The following is a 17495-nucleotide window of genomic DNA, read 5'->3' as shown; positions in this document are numbered from 1 at the left end:
GCCCCAGGCCTGTGTCGGGGACACAAGGGTGGGGGGAAGGGGCACAGCTGCTGAGTGGGTACCACTTGCACCTGTCACTTGGGTTTACAGGTGCCACTTTTCTAGCCGTTCAAGAAAAAAAGGAAGCACTTTGGAAAATGACCATCCTCAATCAGCTAATATAACACATTTCCATCGAAATAGAAAAATGACTTACAAATCTAATGATGGGACATATATCATGGTAAATCTTTTAAATGCTGTAGGTTTTGCTGCAAACTGGTGTGAGGTGTTAGTAGTCTCTGGAGAACAGAACCGATCAGTGAGACGGCGTGCTGAGCTGGAGGTGTGCCAGAATCAATGACTGTGTTTTCTTTCCTTTCAGCTGGTTTTCCTGGAATTCTTTGAAGCTCTCTTAAGGTTTGCGTTCATCTCTGTTACTGACCAAACGTCTAACTCCTATTTAAATTTTCCAAGTGATGTCTTATCCGGAAACAAACAGGGAAACACCTCCACGGCGACGAACCAGGTAACAACATCTTAAAGTTTACAGAGCACAGTTTTATCGTGCGTTGGTGAAACCACCATCAAAAGTATCTTGGGCTTTTGTAACCCTTCGGGAAGAAGGACTTTTCACATTTTGTTTTCCTTTTCTATGTTAGGGAAAATGTCCTTCCTGGTCACAACCCAGGAAGGGGACTCTGAGCCACAGTAGAGGAGACAGTGTAATAAAGGTCGGAGTGCCTAGCAGCACGCTGGGGGGACCACGAGGCTGGGAACACCCCAGATGTTTTGTTAGGGAATGTTCTGTTATATGATCTGGCGTTCGCGAGGGTGGAAAGCCTGTCCCAGAGTGAAGATGCCAAAGAACAGCTGCCGACTGTGCCCGAGATGTTAGCGGGGTCTGGGGACACGGCCTGCTCACCGGCTAGCCACGAGGCTTCGCCGCGAGAGCTTGGGGGAGCCAGCGCCGTGTCGGGGGTTCACTGCAGGATCCAGCTGCTAGGCAAACTGAGACGCACCAGCTTCAGGGGGCGGTCTCAGGTCAGTGGGCTCGAAGGAGTTCTGATTTTTGAGCCATTCGTTTGGAGCCACAAGGGCGAGTCGTGGGGGCCAGCAGCAGCCCACAGCTGGGAGATTCGTCAGAGGCACAGGAGCCTTCTGCCGGGCTCCGGAGACACTCGCCACGGACCAGGGCTGCGCCTTGGGCTCCTCGTGTGCTGACAGCTGTGCGTTCACCTTCAGCACCTCGCAGGCCACGCCGTCAGCCAGAGGGGCCCCCTCCAGTTGGAGGGTACGACCGACGGCCTCTGGGTCACCGGGAAGCCTGGCCACTGGCCACAGTCTGGGGCTCTGCTCTGAGGGAAATGAATGTGCACCTTAAATCTATCCGTGATTTTATGGGTGACATCACCATGGACTCTGAGTGTGAACGCTCTGGTCTAGGGACCGTCCTCAGAAACCGTCTGATCAAATCTCCTTCTGGTTTTCCACGTGGCATTTCCAGTGTCCAGGATAAGCAAATCATAATACCCACAAGCACAGAGTATGACGTAGCAGAGAAATGACCCATGATGCGTGCAGCAGCATGGATGAACCAAAAAAGCCAGACAAAAAAGGGTACATGCTGTTGTGACTCCAATTACATACAATTCTAGAAGGTGCAGAGTGACCTGTGGTGACAAAGCAGACAGTGGTAGCCTAGGGCTGGGGGACGAGGGTTACCACGGGGCACAGGAAAGTTTTGTTTACCTAGGCGATGCCTTCACAGGTGTAGAGGTCAAAACTCATCAAACAGGCCACTTTGTGTGTATTTACTGTAAGTAATACTTCATCAAAACCCTATGTGCATACATGTGTATCTCCATGGAAACCAGAAAGTCTCTCACGTGTTCATTTTCGCTTTGAACATCCAGAACAGGAGTCCGAGTACAGCAACAAGCCAGGGATCCGATGTGCACTGTGACAGCACCAAGTCATTGCCAAGCAAGTTAGGACTCTTGTTTGATTTTAACAAAATCAAGAAATCAGAGGTTTGTATTTAGTGGACCACATCGAGTGCGTGGCTGCAGCGGCCACTGTGCGCCTGCTGCATGGCAAGCGCTCCGTGTGCTGGGGACTCAGCAGTGGGCACAGGGCCGTCCTCCGTGGACGTGACGTTCCAGTGAGGGGCCAGGCGGCGGGTGAGCAGCAGGAATGGCGAACCCTCCAGGTGTCCAGCAGGTGGCATGAGCTTCCCAGGCAGTAGTAGCTCGCTTGGCACCCCACACACCTTGGGGGGCTGCACGCACCGCATCCTTCACGCTCTGCTTCCTGGTGCTTAGGTTGAGAAGGCAGGCAGGGAGGCCGAGCGACAGTGTGGAGCAGCTAGCGAGGGCCTTCCGATGAAGTGACACTTCGCATACCTGAAGGGAGTGAGGGAGCCACCGTATCATCACCTGGGGGAGGGCTGTCCCATGCAAAGGCCTGGGAGGGGAGGCGAGGCGGCAGGTTTGGGTTGCTGAAAGGGGGTAGCAGCAAGGGAGGCCCACCTGAGTGGCTCAGGAGGACATGCTGGGTGAGGCAGCGGGGCCAGGCCAGGAGGGGACGTGGCCTCACGGAGGGCCCAGCTTTCACTCCAGGGGAGGCGGGAGGCCCCCTGAGCAGAGAGGTCAGGCAGCTTTTGGAATTATTGGAAGCTATTTTGAAGCCTGTAGAATTTGGGAGGGAAAGAGAAGGCAAAGACAATGCCAAATTTTTGGCCTGAACTAGAACAGAATTACCTTTCACTACGAAAGGGAAGACTGGGGCAAAAGTAAGCGTTGGTTTGGGACATGTTAGGCTTAAGGTGCCTGATGAGACATACCAGTGGTGACAGCAAGTGGCACGGCTGGATACACAAGCCTGGAGTTGAAAGGTGAGATCTAGCTGGGGACATATGTGGGAGTGAACAGCTTATATATGGTAATTAAAGCCATTAATATATGAATGTAAGTAAATAATACTTTCTCAAATCTTTGGTTTCTTGGGGGCAGTCTTTCAGCAGAGATAACTGTTATTTATTAACTTAATGGCAAAAATATCAATATTTATGCAGTTTAAAAAGTCAAATGAGCTTAAAGAAAATGGCCTCATTAACAGTTTTCTAATTACTCATATAAAATTAGTTTTAGTCCCTAATGATGCATAAATAATGTTTTTTTTTTTTTTTTTAAACATAAAAGGCCCAGGTCAGCAAGTCGCTAAGTGATGAAGGAATTGCCAAAATGAATTTTAAATCTTCAGGAAAGGGGCTGACCTTTTTTTTATCACAAAAAGGTGAATATTTTAATTGTAAGACTTTTAATTTTTACAAACTGTTGCCTATAAGTGACAAAGTTTATAAAAATGTACAACCAACTTTTTAAAAATATACACATAATTAGGCTGCTGCTTTCGATTCTGCCTCCTGGCTTGACAGAATTCACTTTCAAGGTATGCCCTTACTGAGGTGGGTTTGCTTTTTGGGCATTTTCCCAGTTTTACTGCTATACGTGACTTACAGTGCTGTGTAAGTTGAAGATGGGCAGCACAGCGATCTGACTTACATATATCATGAAATGACTGCGGTGTGATGGGGACTCAGGATGTCCTCGTAACACCTTTCATAGAAACCACACGGCCTTTAAAGGATAGTCGTGCTGTACATTCCATCCATCCCTAGTCCTTCCTGATCTTATAAATAAGATGGTACCTTTTGTCCATCCCCTGCCTCTTATAACCACAAATCTGATTTCTTTTTGAATTTTTTAAGGTTCCGCATCTAAATAAGATGATATTGTAACTGTCTTTCTCTGACTTAATTCACTTAGCATAATACCCTGGTCTGTCCATGTTGTTGCAAATGGCAGGGTTTCCTCCTCTTTTATGGCAGAATTCTATTGTATGTACTTAACACGACTCCTTAACCATTCACACGTGGATGGACCTGAGGCCGTCTCCATGTCTTGGCTACTGTAGGTAATGCAGCTCTGACCGGAGGGGTGCAGACATCTCTTCGACATTGTGTTTCCATTTTCTCTGGATGAATACCCAGAAGTGGGATAGCTGGATCACGTGGTAATTCTGTTTTTTAATTTTCGAGGACCCTCCATGTTTTCCATTGTGGCCGCACTAATTTACGTTCCCACTGGCAGTGTGCCAGGGTAGACTTTTCTCCTCATCGTCACCAGCATTTGTTCTCGTCTTTCTGAGGACAGACATTCTGACAGGCATGAGGTGATACTGCAGTGTGGTTTTGATTTGCATTTCCCTAGTGATTAGTGATGCTCAGCATTTTTTCATGTACCTGTTGACCATCTGTATATCTCCTTTGGAAAAATGTCTATTGGGATCCTTTGCCCATTTTTTTAATTGGATTTTTTTCTATTGAGTCGTATGAAAATATATTTTAGATATTAAACCCTTATCAGATACATGGTCTGAAGATACTTTTTCCTATTCCATAGGTTGTCTTTCCATTTTGTTGCTTGCTTTTGCCATATGGAAGCTCTTGAGTTTGATGGAGTCCCAACTGTTTTTGATTTTGTTGCTCGTACTTTAGGTGTCATATCCAAAATATCGTCACCAAGACCCATGTCAAGGAGCTTTTCATTCCTATGTTTTCTTCTAGGACTTTTATGGTTTTCAGTCTTATGTTTAAATCTTTAAACCATTTCAAGATAATTTTTTGTGAGCGGTGTAAGATGGGGTCCAATTTCATTCTTTTACATGTGAATATCCAATTTTCCCAGTGCCATTTATTAAAAAGATTGTCTTTTCTCCGCAGAGTAGTCTTGGCTCCCTAGTCAAATATTAGCTGACTGTATACACATGGGTTTATTTCTGGGCTCTCAATTCTGTTCTCTACAACACAGCTGAAAATCAAGAAGTGTGATACTTTGGATTTAGGATTGCTCTGGCTATTTTGGGTCTTTTGTGGTTCCATATAAACTTTAGAATTGTTTTTTTCTACTTCCATAAAAAATGCCATTGGTTTTTTTTTTTTTTAGGCAAGGCAACCGTTGGTTGACCTCACAGATTACAAGGACCTTGTCATCTTACAATCCTTTTTTAAATTTTTTTAAAAATTTTTTATGCCTACAGCACCTGGTCTTCCTTGGTGGTCTCCTAGCTAAGTACTAACCAGACCTGACCCTGCTTAGCTTCCGAGATCAGACGGGATCGGGCGTGTTCAGGGTAGCATGGCCATAGACACTACTGGAATCTTGATAGGGATTCCATTGGATTTGTATTGACATTTTAACGTGAATTCTTCCAATTCATAAACATGAGATACCTTTCCATTTAATTTCTTTCATTGTTGACTTCTAGTATTCGGAGTAGAGATATTTCACCTCCTTGGTTAAATTTATTCCTATGTTATTTGTTTTAATGGTATTGTAAATGAGATCATTTTCAGATAATTTGTTAAGTGTATAGAATGTTACTGATTTTTGTATCCTGCAACTTCACTGAATTCATTCATTAGCTCTATCAGCTTTCTGGTGGAATCTTAGGATTCTGTACACATGAAATCATGTCATCTACAAAGAGACAATTTTACATATTATTTCCCAATTCTGAGGCCTTTTCTTTTTCTTGCCTAACTGCTCTGGCTAGAACTTCCGGTGCTATGCTGAAGAGGAGTGGTGAGCGTGGGTACCCTTCTGTTGTCCCTAATCTTAGAGGTAAAACTTCCAGTCTTCCGCCATTGAGTATGACGTTAGCTGTGGGATTGCCTTATATGGCCTTTGTTACGTTGAGGTATGTTCCTTCTATACTTGAGATCTGATCATGAACAGATGCTGAATTTTGTCACATGCTTTTTTTCTGTATTGAGATGTGATCCTTCCTTTCGTTCTATTAATGTGATGTGTCAAACTGATTGATTTGCATGTGCTCAACCACCCTTGCTTCCCAGGGACAAATCCCACTTGATCGTGTGCTGAATTCGGTTTGCTAGTATGTTATTGAGAATTTTTGCGCCTATATTCATCAGCGATGTTAGCCTGCAGTTTTTTGTTGTGGTAGTGTCTTTGTCTGCCATTTCTATCAGTGTGATGCCGACTTTGTAAAATGAGTTTGAGTGTTCCCTCCTTTTTGCTTTTTTGGAAGCGTTTGAGAAGGGCTGGCATTTTAATTCTTTAAACGTTTGGTAAAATTCACCCATGAAGCCACTGGGTCCTGTTGACTATCTGTTAGATTTTTGATTCCTGACTCAGTCTCTTTACTGGTAATCGGTCCGTTCTGATTTTCTATTTCTTCCTGCTTCAGTCTTGGTAGATTGTATGTTACTAAGAACTTTTACATTTATTCTAGGTTTTCCGGGTTGTTGGCATATAGCTGCTCATAGTAGCCTCTTATGATCCATTGTATGTCTGTTGTCAGTTTATGTTTCCATTTTCATTTATAATTGTTGATCTGGGTCTTCTTTTTCCTGTGCTTAGTCTACATAAAAGTTTATCAATTTTTTCTTTCGAAGAACAAACTTAGTTTTGTTTATCTTTTCTATTACATTTGCTAAGACTTGTTTTGCGGCCTGATGTGGTCTATCCCAGGAAACATTTCATGTCCGCTGGCGAAGAGTGTGTAATCTGCTGTCAGACAAAATGCTCTTCATGTGTCTGTCAGGCCCATTTGGTCTAAGCGATGATCAGATCTGCTGTTTCTTTATTGTCTAGATGATCCAGTCCTTGTTGAGAGTGGGTTCTTCGACCATTACTGTTGTTTCTTTTTGCTCTGTAAGTTTTTGCTTTATACGTACAGGTGCTCCGATGTTGGGTGCATAAATATTTACGATTGTTACATCTTGATGGACTGAACCCTTTATGATTGTGACCTTCCTTTCTCTTTTCACTATTTTCAGTTTAAAGGATTTTGTCTGATGTAAGTAGAGCTACCTTGCTTCTCTGGGGTTACCATTCGCTTGTAACGTCACTCCCAATCGGTGTGTGCCTTTAAGGCTAAAGGAAGTTATTATAGGTAGCATATTATTGGGTCTTGTCTTTTTTTCCATTCTGCCATTGTGTCTTCTGATTGGAAAACTTAATCCTTTTACATTTGAAGTAATTACTGCCAGGTAAGGACTTACAGCTGCCATTTTGTTAACTGTTTTCTGGCTGTTTTGGACATCCATTTTTCCTTGTTTCTTATCTTCCTGTGCTTTTTAAAGTGAATTATGCACTGCCATTACCGTATTACAGAATCCAGCTTTGATTGTGTATAACCATTACTAGTGAGTTTTGCGTCACCTTCTCATGTTTTTAGAAAGACCATTAGCAGCCTTTTATTTCTACCCAAAGAGCTCCCTTTAGCATTCTCGTGGGATGAGGCTGGAGTGGAGGTTCCCAAGAAGTGACCCACCATGTCCACCATGGGCTCTTTTCCTCCTGGAAGTACAGGCTCAGGGGAGACCTGTGCCAGCACAGAGAGGGGCAGTGTGGTCAGTGCGTGGCGGCTCCTCCTCCCCTCCCGCCGTGCTGTGTCTCGCCCTCTGCGGTGCAGACGGGTCCTAGGATTCACACGGCGGTGTCTTGTCCATGCAGAGTTGTTCGTTCTTCTTATGAGGGGGAGTGAAGCTAGGAATGACCTATGTCACCATCGTGGTGACACTTCTCAGAGTTCACTTTCAAGGCATGATCTTACTGAGTCGAATCAGTCGATCAGGACAGCTGGACGTCCCCCTGGGCACCACATGTCCACCTCCCAGGCCTGTTACTGTTGACTATATCCTTACACAGTCAAGTTCTCCTTCAGAGTCTCACTCTCTTTGTTTTTTTTAAGATGCTCAAGTTAAAACAACAAATACACCCTTCCTCAAGCCCTCAGATTCGTTTTAATATCAACCTTCTCCTAGTGACATCCCTCTAGCATCCCACCTGCAGACTCCATTTCCTTAGCTCCCAGCTGGTTCCTGGCGCCGTCCACACCGCTGTCCACACCGGCTTCCAGCCTCATCCCCTTCTCCTGGTCAGCATTCCCCAATGCCTCACTGTCTTTTAAATTAGAACCAGGTATGTTGATTTGAAAAGTGAAACAGCATCCAACTACTTGGAAATTAAAAGCAAAAACAACAACAAAAAGCCCCACCAAAAACGAAGTCCTCTATTCTTCTAAATAATTCTTAGAGAAAAACACATTGCATTTCCGAGATGACTTAGGAAATTAAACATTACCTATGAGACATGGTCAGAATGATAACCAGAGAAAATTTATAGTACTCGATGTTTTCACTATTAAATAAGAAAATATGGTAACCCAAACATTCCGTCGAAAAGGGTAGAAGGCAGGAATAAAAAAAAAATACAAGGAGAGCAGGAAGAAGGCATTAATTAAAAAAAACAAACTCACAAATTATATGAGAAATACTAAAATTGATCTTCCTGGTTCCGTAAGTAAAAAAAGAAAATAGATATCCTCAGCCTAGTACAGTCGGAATAAAAGTGATAAACACACATACTAACTAAGGAGGAAAAAGTAACCAGATAAGCGTTTTCTAAGCATGGTAAAAGAATGCTGCATATACCTCTAAGCTAATAAATTTGAAAAAAATTTTAATTGGTTTTCAAGGAAGATATTAATAAAAGTAGACTCAAGAGAATAGAAAACCTGAATAATCATGGGAGAAAAGCTGTCAAAATTACTTCCCCAAATTTAATTTTTATGAGCAAGTTCTTTAAAAAGTTTAAAGAAACACTAAGAATTATTCTTACGTTTTAAAAAAATTCTCAAGCATAAAGCTTTGTTCATTTAACATTAGCATAACCAATATATACAAACTTGATAGAGGTAAAAAATGATAATAGACCGGCTGTTTCACCCCAGAGACATGAAACCACCCAGGGCGGGATTCTGGGAAGGCGGAGGCAGCACTGATGTGGGTCCTCCCACCTCTCGAGGTTCCCCCGAGAAACCAGAAACCGCGCACATGACCATATTTTGTGACAAGGTGTCACCATGAGAGCTGAAATATGAGTGGACAGAGACAGACCACCAACCGCTACAAAACCCGCATGGTCTCAGATCGCAGACAGGATGCGATGGAAAGTACTCACCTTATTTGAGTCAGAGTTAAAATCCTCTTTTATTATTTTCTTTATGAAAACTGCCTTTAAAGACAATGTATGCAAAAACCAAGTTCCCCCCCAAACATGAAAATTGTTGCAAACTTTCTAAAATGTGAGAAAACCAAAATACTTAAGCGATATAGAAAAAAACTATAGGTAGGTCCCAGGAGGCTGCAGGAAATGCTGCCGCCACAGCTGAGGCCTGCTGTCCCCTCGCTCCAGGCAGTCAGCTGAAGCAGGCCGCACCTCGTGAACCCTGGCAAGCCTGAGGGGACGGACGCAGGACGCATCGCCCCATCGTACGGGGACGGGCACCGCCAGGCAAACGGGCAGAACCAGAACGCGGAAAAAAGGCTCCCAAGTTACTGCTGAGTTGGGTGCAGCCTTACTTTAATGAAACTTTCTTCCAGAGAAAAAAGAAAAACCCAAGGATGAAGAGAAGGACAAGCTCGGCACGTGGCTCGGCAACGTGTGCGTCTTCTTCATGAACACGCTGTTCCAAGCGCACAAGCACGAAGAAGTTCTCAAGGAGAGAGTGGAGGAACAGAGGCTGCTGCACGCAGCCCTGGCCAAGCAGAGGCAAATGGAGGACGACGAGCTGGAAGCCAAGTACCTTTGTGACACCTCTCAGCTCCTTCCCTCCCGCTCGGGCTCTCGGCCTCTCGGCCTCTCTCGCTCCCTCTCCCTTCCTCTCCCTTCCTCTCCCTCCCTCCATCCTTCCCTCTCCCTCTCTGCCTCTCTCGCTCCCTCTCGCTCCCTCTCCCTGTCTCGCTATCTGGAGCTGCCGGAAGCTTCAGGGCCAGATGCTTTCATGAAAAGTATTCGGCTTCCTAGGGGTGGCAGGTCCTCTCATGGTACAAAGAACCTCAGCCACGCGGAGGAATCCTGCCTCTGGGCCCCCTGCTCTTCCGCTGGCTATCTAAAGTGCTGACACCTGTGTCCCCAGGTTCACGCAAAGAGGCAAAGTGACAGAGTGGCCGAGTCAGGCCACAGACCTAGACTGCCCGGGTCCAAATCCCAGCCCCGCCCCTGAACGCTTGGGAGACCCTAGGCAAGGTCGCTGGGTGCCTCGGCCTCCCGAGGGGCTGTCGTGAGCATTAAGCGAGCTAACGTTTGCTCTAGAAGCATCTAGAACCATGCCTGGCACGTGGGGAGCACCCCATAAGTGCCGCACTTACTGTTTCAGAAACACTGTTCAGGCTCGGTTCTACGCAGGAGTGTTGGTCCAGAGTACAAATGCCTGCTTTTTGTAAAGTGCCTCTCAAGCCTGTCAGTGTGTCGAAGGAAGTGTTAAAGGGTCTTGAAGAACAAGACCACGGAGCGTTTTAAAAGGCCACCTACTAGCTGCTATGTTGTACGCAGTACCTTCAGATATATGAAAATTGCGTTTTGGGTTTTCTAGATGTGGCATCACTTTATTTTAGGCAAAGTGATGATAATTTACAATCTCATTTACAAAAACGTTGAAATCCAGGGATGGACTACTTTATACCACATAGAGCATAAAAACTGGTTTTGAAATTACAAAGAAAAAAACAAAAAACAAACCTTCTTGTGTTTGCTTCCTGTGTTAGGCTGAATAGCTTGAGGGAGGAAGAGGCCAAAAGACAAGACTATGAGGTCGACATCACCGTGATCAAGGAACCGGTGGACGCCCCATCCAGGAGTTTCACGATGAGCCCCCCGAAAGAGGAGATGGTGTCCCAGTCCAAATCCATCACAAGTAAGAAAAGGAGAAGATAGGTTACTGGGTTTGCAAATGAGCCTCAAGAACAAGCAGATGTAAAAGTTCAGAGCCGAAGCACAGGAACAAACTTCCTGATCAATAAAGTGGCTTGCTTTACTCGTCTTAGTGTTTTTGAAATACCACTGCGTTTCGGTTCCTTCGGGTTGGATCACCGAAACGGCTGCATTTTGAAAAGTGAGCTGAATGAAAGTACATGTATATATGGCTGTTAAATGAGTATATTTAATATGATTTTTAACAAAATCAAAGTATTGGTAGTGAAGCTCAGGATCCCGTCAAACCATAAAACCAATTAGGAATCGGTGAGAAGTGGATGAAGTTATTTAAACATTTCTTCGGTCCCCCCAGCCCCAGCCCCAGCCCCAAACAGCAACTCTGCCTCCTGTAACCGCCCTGTACCCAAAACCTACCTGTCCTTCACACGCCGCCATGTCTACGGCTCTTTTCTTGGTCCTTTCCTGTTGAGTCCCACGGCCCCACAAATGTCGCATGGACCAAAGGCCAAACCGCTGGACCAGGAGCAGGTGTGCCGTCAGCAGTTAAGTGAATATTTTGTCTGTTAGAAAATATCGGAGCTAATAATTTGTGTTAAAATTTAAGAGTAGCCACCAAAGCATAAAAATATAACCTATAGCTTCCAAACTAGCAGAAAGAAGAAAACTATCATCCATCATAAAGCTGGGAAAAGGGAAAACAACAAAGAAAAAATGGAAAATAAAATGGAAATGGAAAATAAAAGCTGGTGGGGAAAAATGCAAAGATACCAGTAACCGCCAGTTTAACAGGTGAAACTCACCTTTCCCTCCCCCAAACCCCCCACCCTGAGGTGGTGAGGTTGGATTAAAAAAATCAAGGGAAACATTTTTGACAAAACCATATGGGAAGGATGAAAACATAGAAAAAGATAACCAGGAAAATCTAATCAAGATGGCCGGAACAGCAAGCAATAGTAAAGGCAGATAAAACAATTTAAAGCAAACGTCCCCATGATGGAGATAAAAATCAAAATGAGAAAAGGACAACCAAGCAAAAAGATGCATTACTAGTCTGCATCTTCCTATCAGCCTTGCAAAAGCGGACAACTGTAGGGAAGAAAGCTACAATCACAATGGAAGAAATGGGTGAGGAAAACCAGTATTTACTCAGGCTACGATGTAAGCAACTAAAACGTCTGAGCAGCAGTTAGAAACCAGAATGCAACAGAGAGAAATACTGGCTACATTTTAAGTTTAAAAAGTGCAACAATTTCAAATGATACGCCGGAGACTACCGTCTGATTATATTGCAATTGATAAGTCGGCAGTGGATCCATGCAATAAAGCCTAATATTAGAAACCAAAACATACGCTCTTAAGTAACCCCTGGGTTATATCATAATGGGAATTGTGAGCTGTGTATAAGATTGGGTGACGGTAAGAACACTATACATCGATAAGGTCCTTCCGTCTCACGTAGCTCAGGATAGCTACGTAGAAGGCTTATGCGGGTCAGGTAAGGAAACAGGAGCCCTGTTGGGGCCGGGGCGGCGCCAGTTTCTAGACCATACCTGGCTAGTTTCATCCACACTCTGGGATATCCAGGCCACTACAAGCTAGGTTAAATAAAATTCAGCCAGCCTCCATCTCAGCTACGAAGCTGCATGCAGAGTGTGGCCACCTGGGAGTTCTACACGACGAATGAGGACAGCTTTATGTTTACACCACACTGGGGCACTTTGCTTAAGGTCTGTTATTATATGTGGCCTAAAAAATCAAGTTAGTCCTCAAGACAAAAACCAAGGCTAACAGTTACTCTGAGCAAAGGCCCTATTTCGCCACCTCAGGTCTAGTGACCAGGGAAGGGACCCCTAACTCTGAGAAGCTCTAGCTGCTTAAATATCCCCAAGGACAGGTCAAGGACCCACTGGACAGTGAGGTCTACAAACAGGCAACAGGAAACTCAATGCAAAACCAGAATTTTAAAAAGTTTTAACAATTTATTAGTCTTCTTTTCCAGTAAAATATTCACATAATGTCAAAAGAATGGAATGACAGAGACGTAGCCGACTGCCTTCAGTTAATTCCACATAAATATTTAAAATCTAAAAACTTCAGGGGATCATCAGACTGAGTAGAAATTTGATTCTTCAAAGCAAGTATTGCTTTACTATTGTCATTAATTCAGTCAATAATATGACCAATAACCTGCAGTGGTGAACAAAACGCTTGCTGAGTTTTTAAAAAGATGTTTCGGTGAGCCATCAGCAGTCAGTCCAAGAAGAATATGTTATTGAATTGCGTTGCACAAAGTTTCTTTACCTCTTCTGCAAGAAGAACAGAAAACGGTAAGAAATAGAGGTTTCCGCTTACAGGTTATACGATATCTATATCAGCACCTTAAATTCTTCTGGAAGAAAGTTGGGAATAAACGAACACCTGCATTAATTTTGATCTCAAATCCCAGAAGCCTGGGTAAAAAATGTGAATAAACCGAGAGACAGAAAAAGCTTATCATGCCTATTTAACATGGAGAAACTCTGCTGCTTTGGGTCTGAGAAAACTCGAACCCAACACCCAGGGTGCCTACGACACCCACCGCTTAGGAGCTCATGGGGTCAGGGGCACGACGTCGCAAGCCCTGAGAAGCCTGATGCCACAGCACACACTCAGGGTGGCCGCAACCCTGCGCCGCAGACCAAGTGCTCCGCAGAGGCGACACTGTCCTGACTCGACTCCCGCTGTAATGAGGCTCGTCCTGACTGGCGTTTCTAATGCGCACAGCTATTGTGTTCATGAAACAGAAAACTTTAGTAGACGCCTTAGAAGACGCAGAAAAAAGAAGCCTCACACCTAACTTCTCTTACAGGTGCCACTTGGGGTGCCTGCACTGTCCGCTCCTTGTTCCAGGTCGCTCTCAGAGCAGCAAGGGAGCCTGATGCCGTGAGGGTGACACCCCCTTTCCTCCAGGGCACAAACATGGTCAGGATCAGGCAAAGCGGTTGCTTGGATCACCGCGTGCCGAGGACCAGACCAAATGCTCTGGCTGCAAGACGGAAGGGAACTTCTGCGTCACGAGGCTGCCCGCGCGCAGAGATGGCTGAAAATTGCCACGTGACCCTGGCAGCTCTCGCCTAAGTGTGTGTTCTCATCGCAGGAAATAAAAAGAGGATCTCTCTCCCTTTAGTATTATAAGGATGATGCCAAGTTTCCCGTGATGCAGGACATTTTTTCACATACTTTTTTTGAGGAACTAAGCTATTAAAAAACAATGAATTAAATGACATTTCCTTTAAGCAACAGAGGCTTCTGCTCAGAATCTCAACAGTCGCAACGTTCTGTTCAGTGTATTTCTTAGTATGCTGAAAAGACAGGCGTTTTTAAACATCGATAGCATTAAAATTCTCAAATACCAAATCCTATTTACCATTTACTTCAATCAGGTTTGCATTTTTTTGATTCAAAATAACATACAGCTCCCGCTGATCAGACTTTTTCCCAACGACCCAATAATCACTCATCGCTTTCACGATGACTTCTTCATCCTCGTCCACTCTGCAAGACAAGAGTTTTAAAATGCCATAGTTTATGATAAATACGGCCAGATCGTGCAAAACAATCTAAAATAAGAAACGGGAAGCTTCAGTCATTTGGAAAGTTCAGGGAATCACGTCCGAGTGACCAGTGACCTCTGGGATTAATGCTCTGTTTGGAAATGGCCCCCCAAAAGGTGGGCAGTGTGAGCCCTTCTAAGGGGTCCCTGGGTCACTTGGTTTTGAAGATGATTCCTTAATGTCTCTCATTAGAAAGGGGGGACCTAATTTGACAGGTGGTTCGATTTACCTGGTAAAATCACTGTTGATGTCACCCAGAATCTTCATTAAATCCGGATGAACAGACGTAAGCGACACACTGGGTGTTTTCCTCATGTGAATTGTACTTTTCTCTGCTAAATTCATATGGTTGAAGTAGATAAACTTAAACTGGGGTTCTTTTTCAGACCTGTGAAAAATGTCATTAAAATGGGAACATTCTGAAAGAAAAAATTATCCAAACTCTACAACGACACTGTTAAAACTTTAAATCTGTGTGCCTAAGCCTTGTATTTTCGATGGCTGGACCTTCAAATTAAGAATCTCAGTTAAGATGTAACAGGCTCCTCTTTCATTAGTAACTTCCTTGATATCTGTGCGGTACTCAATATGATGAAATTTCCCAAAGCTGAAGTGTATTTTTTAAAAACCAAAAATATTTTAACCATTTTGTGATGATTTTCTCAAAAGTATGATGTGTTATAAATGGCAATCACTTGGTTATTCCCTGAATTTTTTAAAAATATAAACTAAATCAATACAGGCCATTTATTTTCTAGTGGAGGGCGTCAGCAAATCTGGCCATTTTTCTAAATAAAGTTTTACCGGAACGCTGCCACACCCGGCGTTTATGAGCCAGTTGCTGCTTTCACACGTAAACGATAGTTGAGTAGTTGCAACACATACAGCCCCCAAATCTAGAACAGGCCGGGCACAGAACCGGTCTCTGGGATCAGGACTGCTGCCTCACGCACACTGCACCCCATCAACAAGGCCCTTGAGATGCTGCCTCGAGACGCCACTAGGGTCTTCTTCCTCCTTCGGGGCTGCCCCCAACTCCTCTGAGATATGAGTTGTGGAGGTCCCAGGACCGGAGCGTAAAATGGTTTGGGTCAGAAGGATTTCCAGAAGAAAAACACATTACCTTTGTATTTGAAACCTTTTTACCTTTAGTTGATATTTATGGTCTGTAAAATCTCAGAAGCATCTTAAGGTCAGCTCTCAAAGATAACTACATTTCTAGAATTCCTATTTTTGGGCACACCCCTAAATTGTGCGGAGCTTATGCCAGGGACCCTATCTTTCAGGGGGCCAGTGACACTGTACAGTGGGTCTCTTAACAGTCGAAAAACTGCCCTCTAGAACAGACGGACGTGTACTAAAACATGTATAGCAAGATCTTAATTGCAGAATGTAAGTAGGAGGTATAGGGGTGTGCACGACACAATTTTTGCAACTTCCCTATGTCTGAAAATTTTCATAGTAAAATATTGGAGAGAAAACTGCTCTCTAATGACACAGTAATTAATATCCCAGGCTGCCTCCTTTCTTCTGCACAATCCCAAGCACGGTTCATCCTATTTGTGAAAGAGAAGGTGCCTGACAGCAGGTTTACCTCTGGAAACGTGTTGCTGAGTTACCTGAAATCTCACATCTCCCGAAAGCACACTCAGAACAGTTAGCGTGTCCGGTAACGGCCCGGGCTTCGGGGATGCAGATCGCTACACTTTGTCGCTCTCTGCTCATAGTGTGCATGATGCGACAGATTTAACTCACTCAGGTCTCCTTCAAAATAGAAAATCTGGCAGTTTAATGCTAAAAAAAAAAAAATTAAATGATTTCACAGCACCGTGTGGATGTACGCTGAGCTGGCACTCTCCTTAGTTTTATCTTGTCAAAAACGAAGTGAGCTGTCAACAGCAACAATCCACACACAGATACCGAACCTAAACGTACTTTCACTTGGGGCCCATTTGTAACCTCTCCATAGGCTGGTGCTCACGTAAGACCACGCACTGTGCATATAACAAATGATTGCTACAAACGAGGATACGTACGAACTCACGGCACTTTAGTTACTTCTCAACCACGTGGCAAGTCCACAGAAGAGGGCTTTTATTTCTCAAAGTCCTGTCCATTTACTCACTTTATTTTTACAGTAATTCCACTTTACATGGAGGAGAAAGCAGAAAGAGGTTTGACGACTTCAGAGCTTAGACCCAGACGAGTTTGACCTTGAGTCTCTTGCTGCCTGGCACGGAGCCCTGCAAGCTGCCAGCCTCAGCACCAACACTCCAACAGCTTCCAGCACAGCCAGTTTCACCCTGCCCACTTCTACACAACATGGCAGAGTGTTTCTGGTCTATGCAAAGCAAAAGCCTGCAGGTTACTCCTGCCGGTGTGAATTTCACAATCGAGGCTGGTCGAGTGGGATGTTAATGGCACTCACCAGGCCAAGTCCACAGGCACAGGCAGCACACCTAAGCCTTACATTCACGCTAGGATCAGGGGAGAGCCCAGGGGATGCATTAAGAGAGACCTAAGCCCAACCATCAACGAGGATACATTAATAGAGACCCAGCCTCAACCAACAACGAGGGGTAGGAACCCAAGAACAGTTCCCCAGGAAGCTTTCCAGACAGAGCTGAACAGCACACTGCTGTTCTCTGGATTCAGAGAAAAACACGAATGTCAATTTGCTGTCTATATTCTTAAGTAAAAACCACCTTTACTCTTCCAAAACCAATTAAATGCTTGAAAGTAAATATGAAGCAAAGTACAAACCCAGATACTCTTCTGTTGATGTTAAATTGCTCACAAATGTCAGATGCCAGCACTGTGAGCTGGGGCCCAACAATGCCATCCAGTCTTCGGCAAAAATCCAGCGTAGGCTGTACAGAGGCTGACAAGAAATTTTAAAAAAGTGTTATGATACCTTGTGTTTAAAAGGTCATTATTCACTTCACTGTCTTAAGAAGAATTTTATCATCTTTACTGAATTAACAATTCGAATTAAACTTTTACTGAATCCAGGAGATAAAACAATCAAATGATCAGCTTTCCCTACCTACCCCCCCACCCCCAAATAGAAGAGAAACAGAAGAATCAAAGTTAGTTATATTTAAGATGGAAAAAA

The 17495-nt window shown here is 44.2% G+C and overlaps 2 protein-coding genes and 1 pseudogene across 8 annotated transcripts in view; 1 reads left to right on the top strand and 2 right to left on the bottom strand.

The window, feature by feature from the left end:
- The window catches only part of LOC120616418 (radial spoke head 10 homolog B-like), a 32053-nt gene extending 21161 nt beyond the window's left edge, over positions 1-10892 (top strand). For 5 of the 7 annotated variants that reach the window (XM_039879814.1, XM_039879802.1, XM_039879819.1 and 2 more), the window contains exons 16-20: positions 365-508; positions 1896-2012; positions 3183-3276; positions 9455-9653; positions 10619-10892. In XM_039879814.1, coding sequence (XP_039735748.1) covers positions 365-508; positions 1896-2012; positions 3183-3276; positions 9455-9653; positions 10619-10787 — 723 coding nt within the window. In that variant the 3' untranslated portion in view covers positions 10788-10892. Of the gene's footprint in view, positions 1-364; positions 509-1895; positions 2013-3182; positions 3277-3957; positions 4057-5598; positions 5743-9454; positions 9654-10618 lie in introns of those variants that run through there. The other 2 variants (XM_039879825.1, XM_039879830.1) reach the window with 2 other exon arrangements.
- Positions 5074-5192, bottom strand: LOC120617064 (uncharacterized; annotated as a pseudogene).
- Positions 10893-12746: 1854 nt separating the features above from the next.
- The window catches only part of CCZ1 (CCZ1 vacuolar protein trafficking and biogenesis associated), an 18076-nt gene continuing 13327 nt past the window's right edge, over positions 12747-17495 (bottom strand). The window contains exons 12-15 of the mRNA XM_039880029.1: positions 17144-17261; positions 14610-14768; positions 14194-14321; positions 12747-13093 (exon numbers count right to left, since the gene is read on the bottom strand). Of these exons, the coding sequence (XP_039735963.1) occupies positions 13038-13093; positions 14194-14321; positions 14610-14768; positions 17144-17261 (461 nt within the window). The 3' untranslated portion in view covers positions 12747-13037. The remainder of the gene's footprint in view (positions 13094-14193; positions 14322-14609; positions 14769-17143; positions 17262-17495) is intronic.

The sequence above is a fragment of the Pteropus medius genome, unplaced genomic scaffold (assembly GCF_902729225.1).
Source record: "Pteropus medius unplaced genomic scaffold, Ma_sr-lr_union100, whole genome shotgun sequence".
NCBI lineage: Eukaryota > Metazoa > Chordata > Mammalia > Chiroptera > Pteropodidae > Pteropus > Pteropus medius.
Note: the sequence above shows the minus strand (reverse complement) of the source record. Positions and strands in the feature narration are given on the sequence as shown.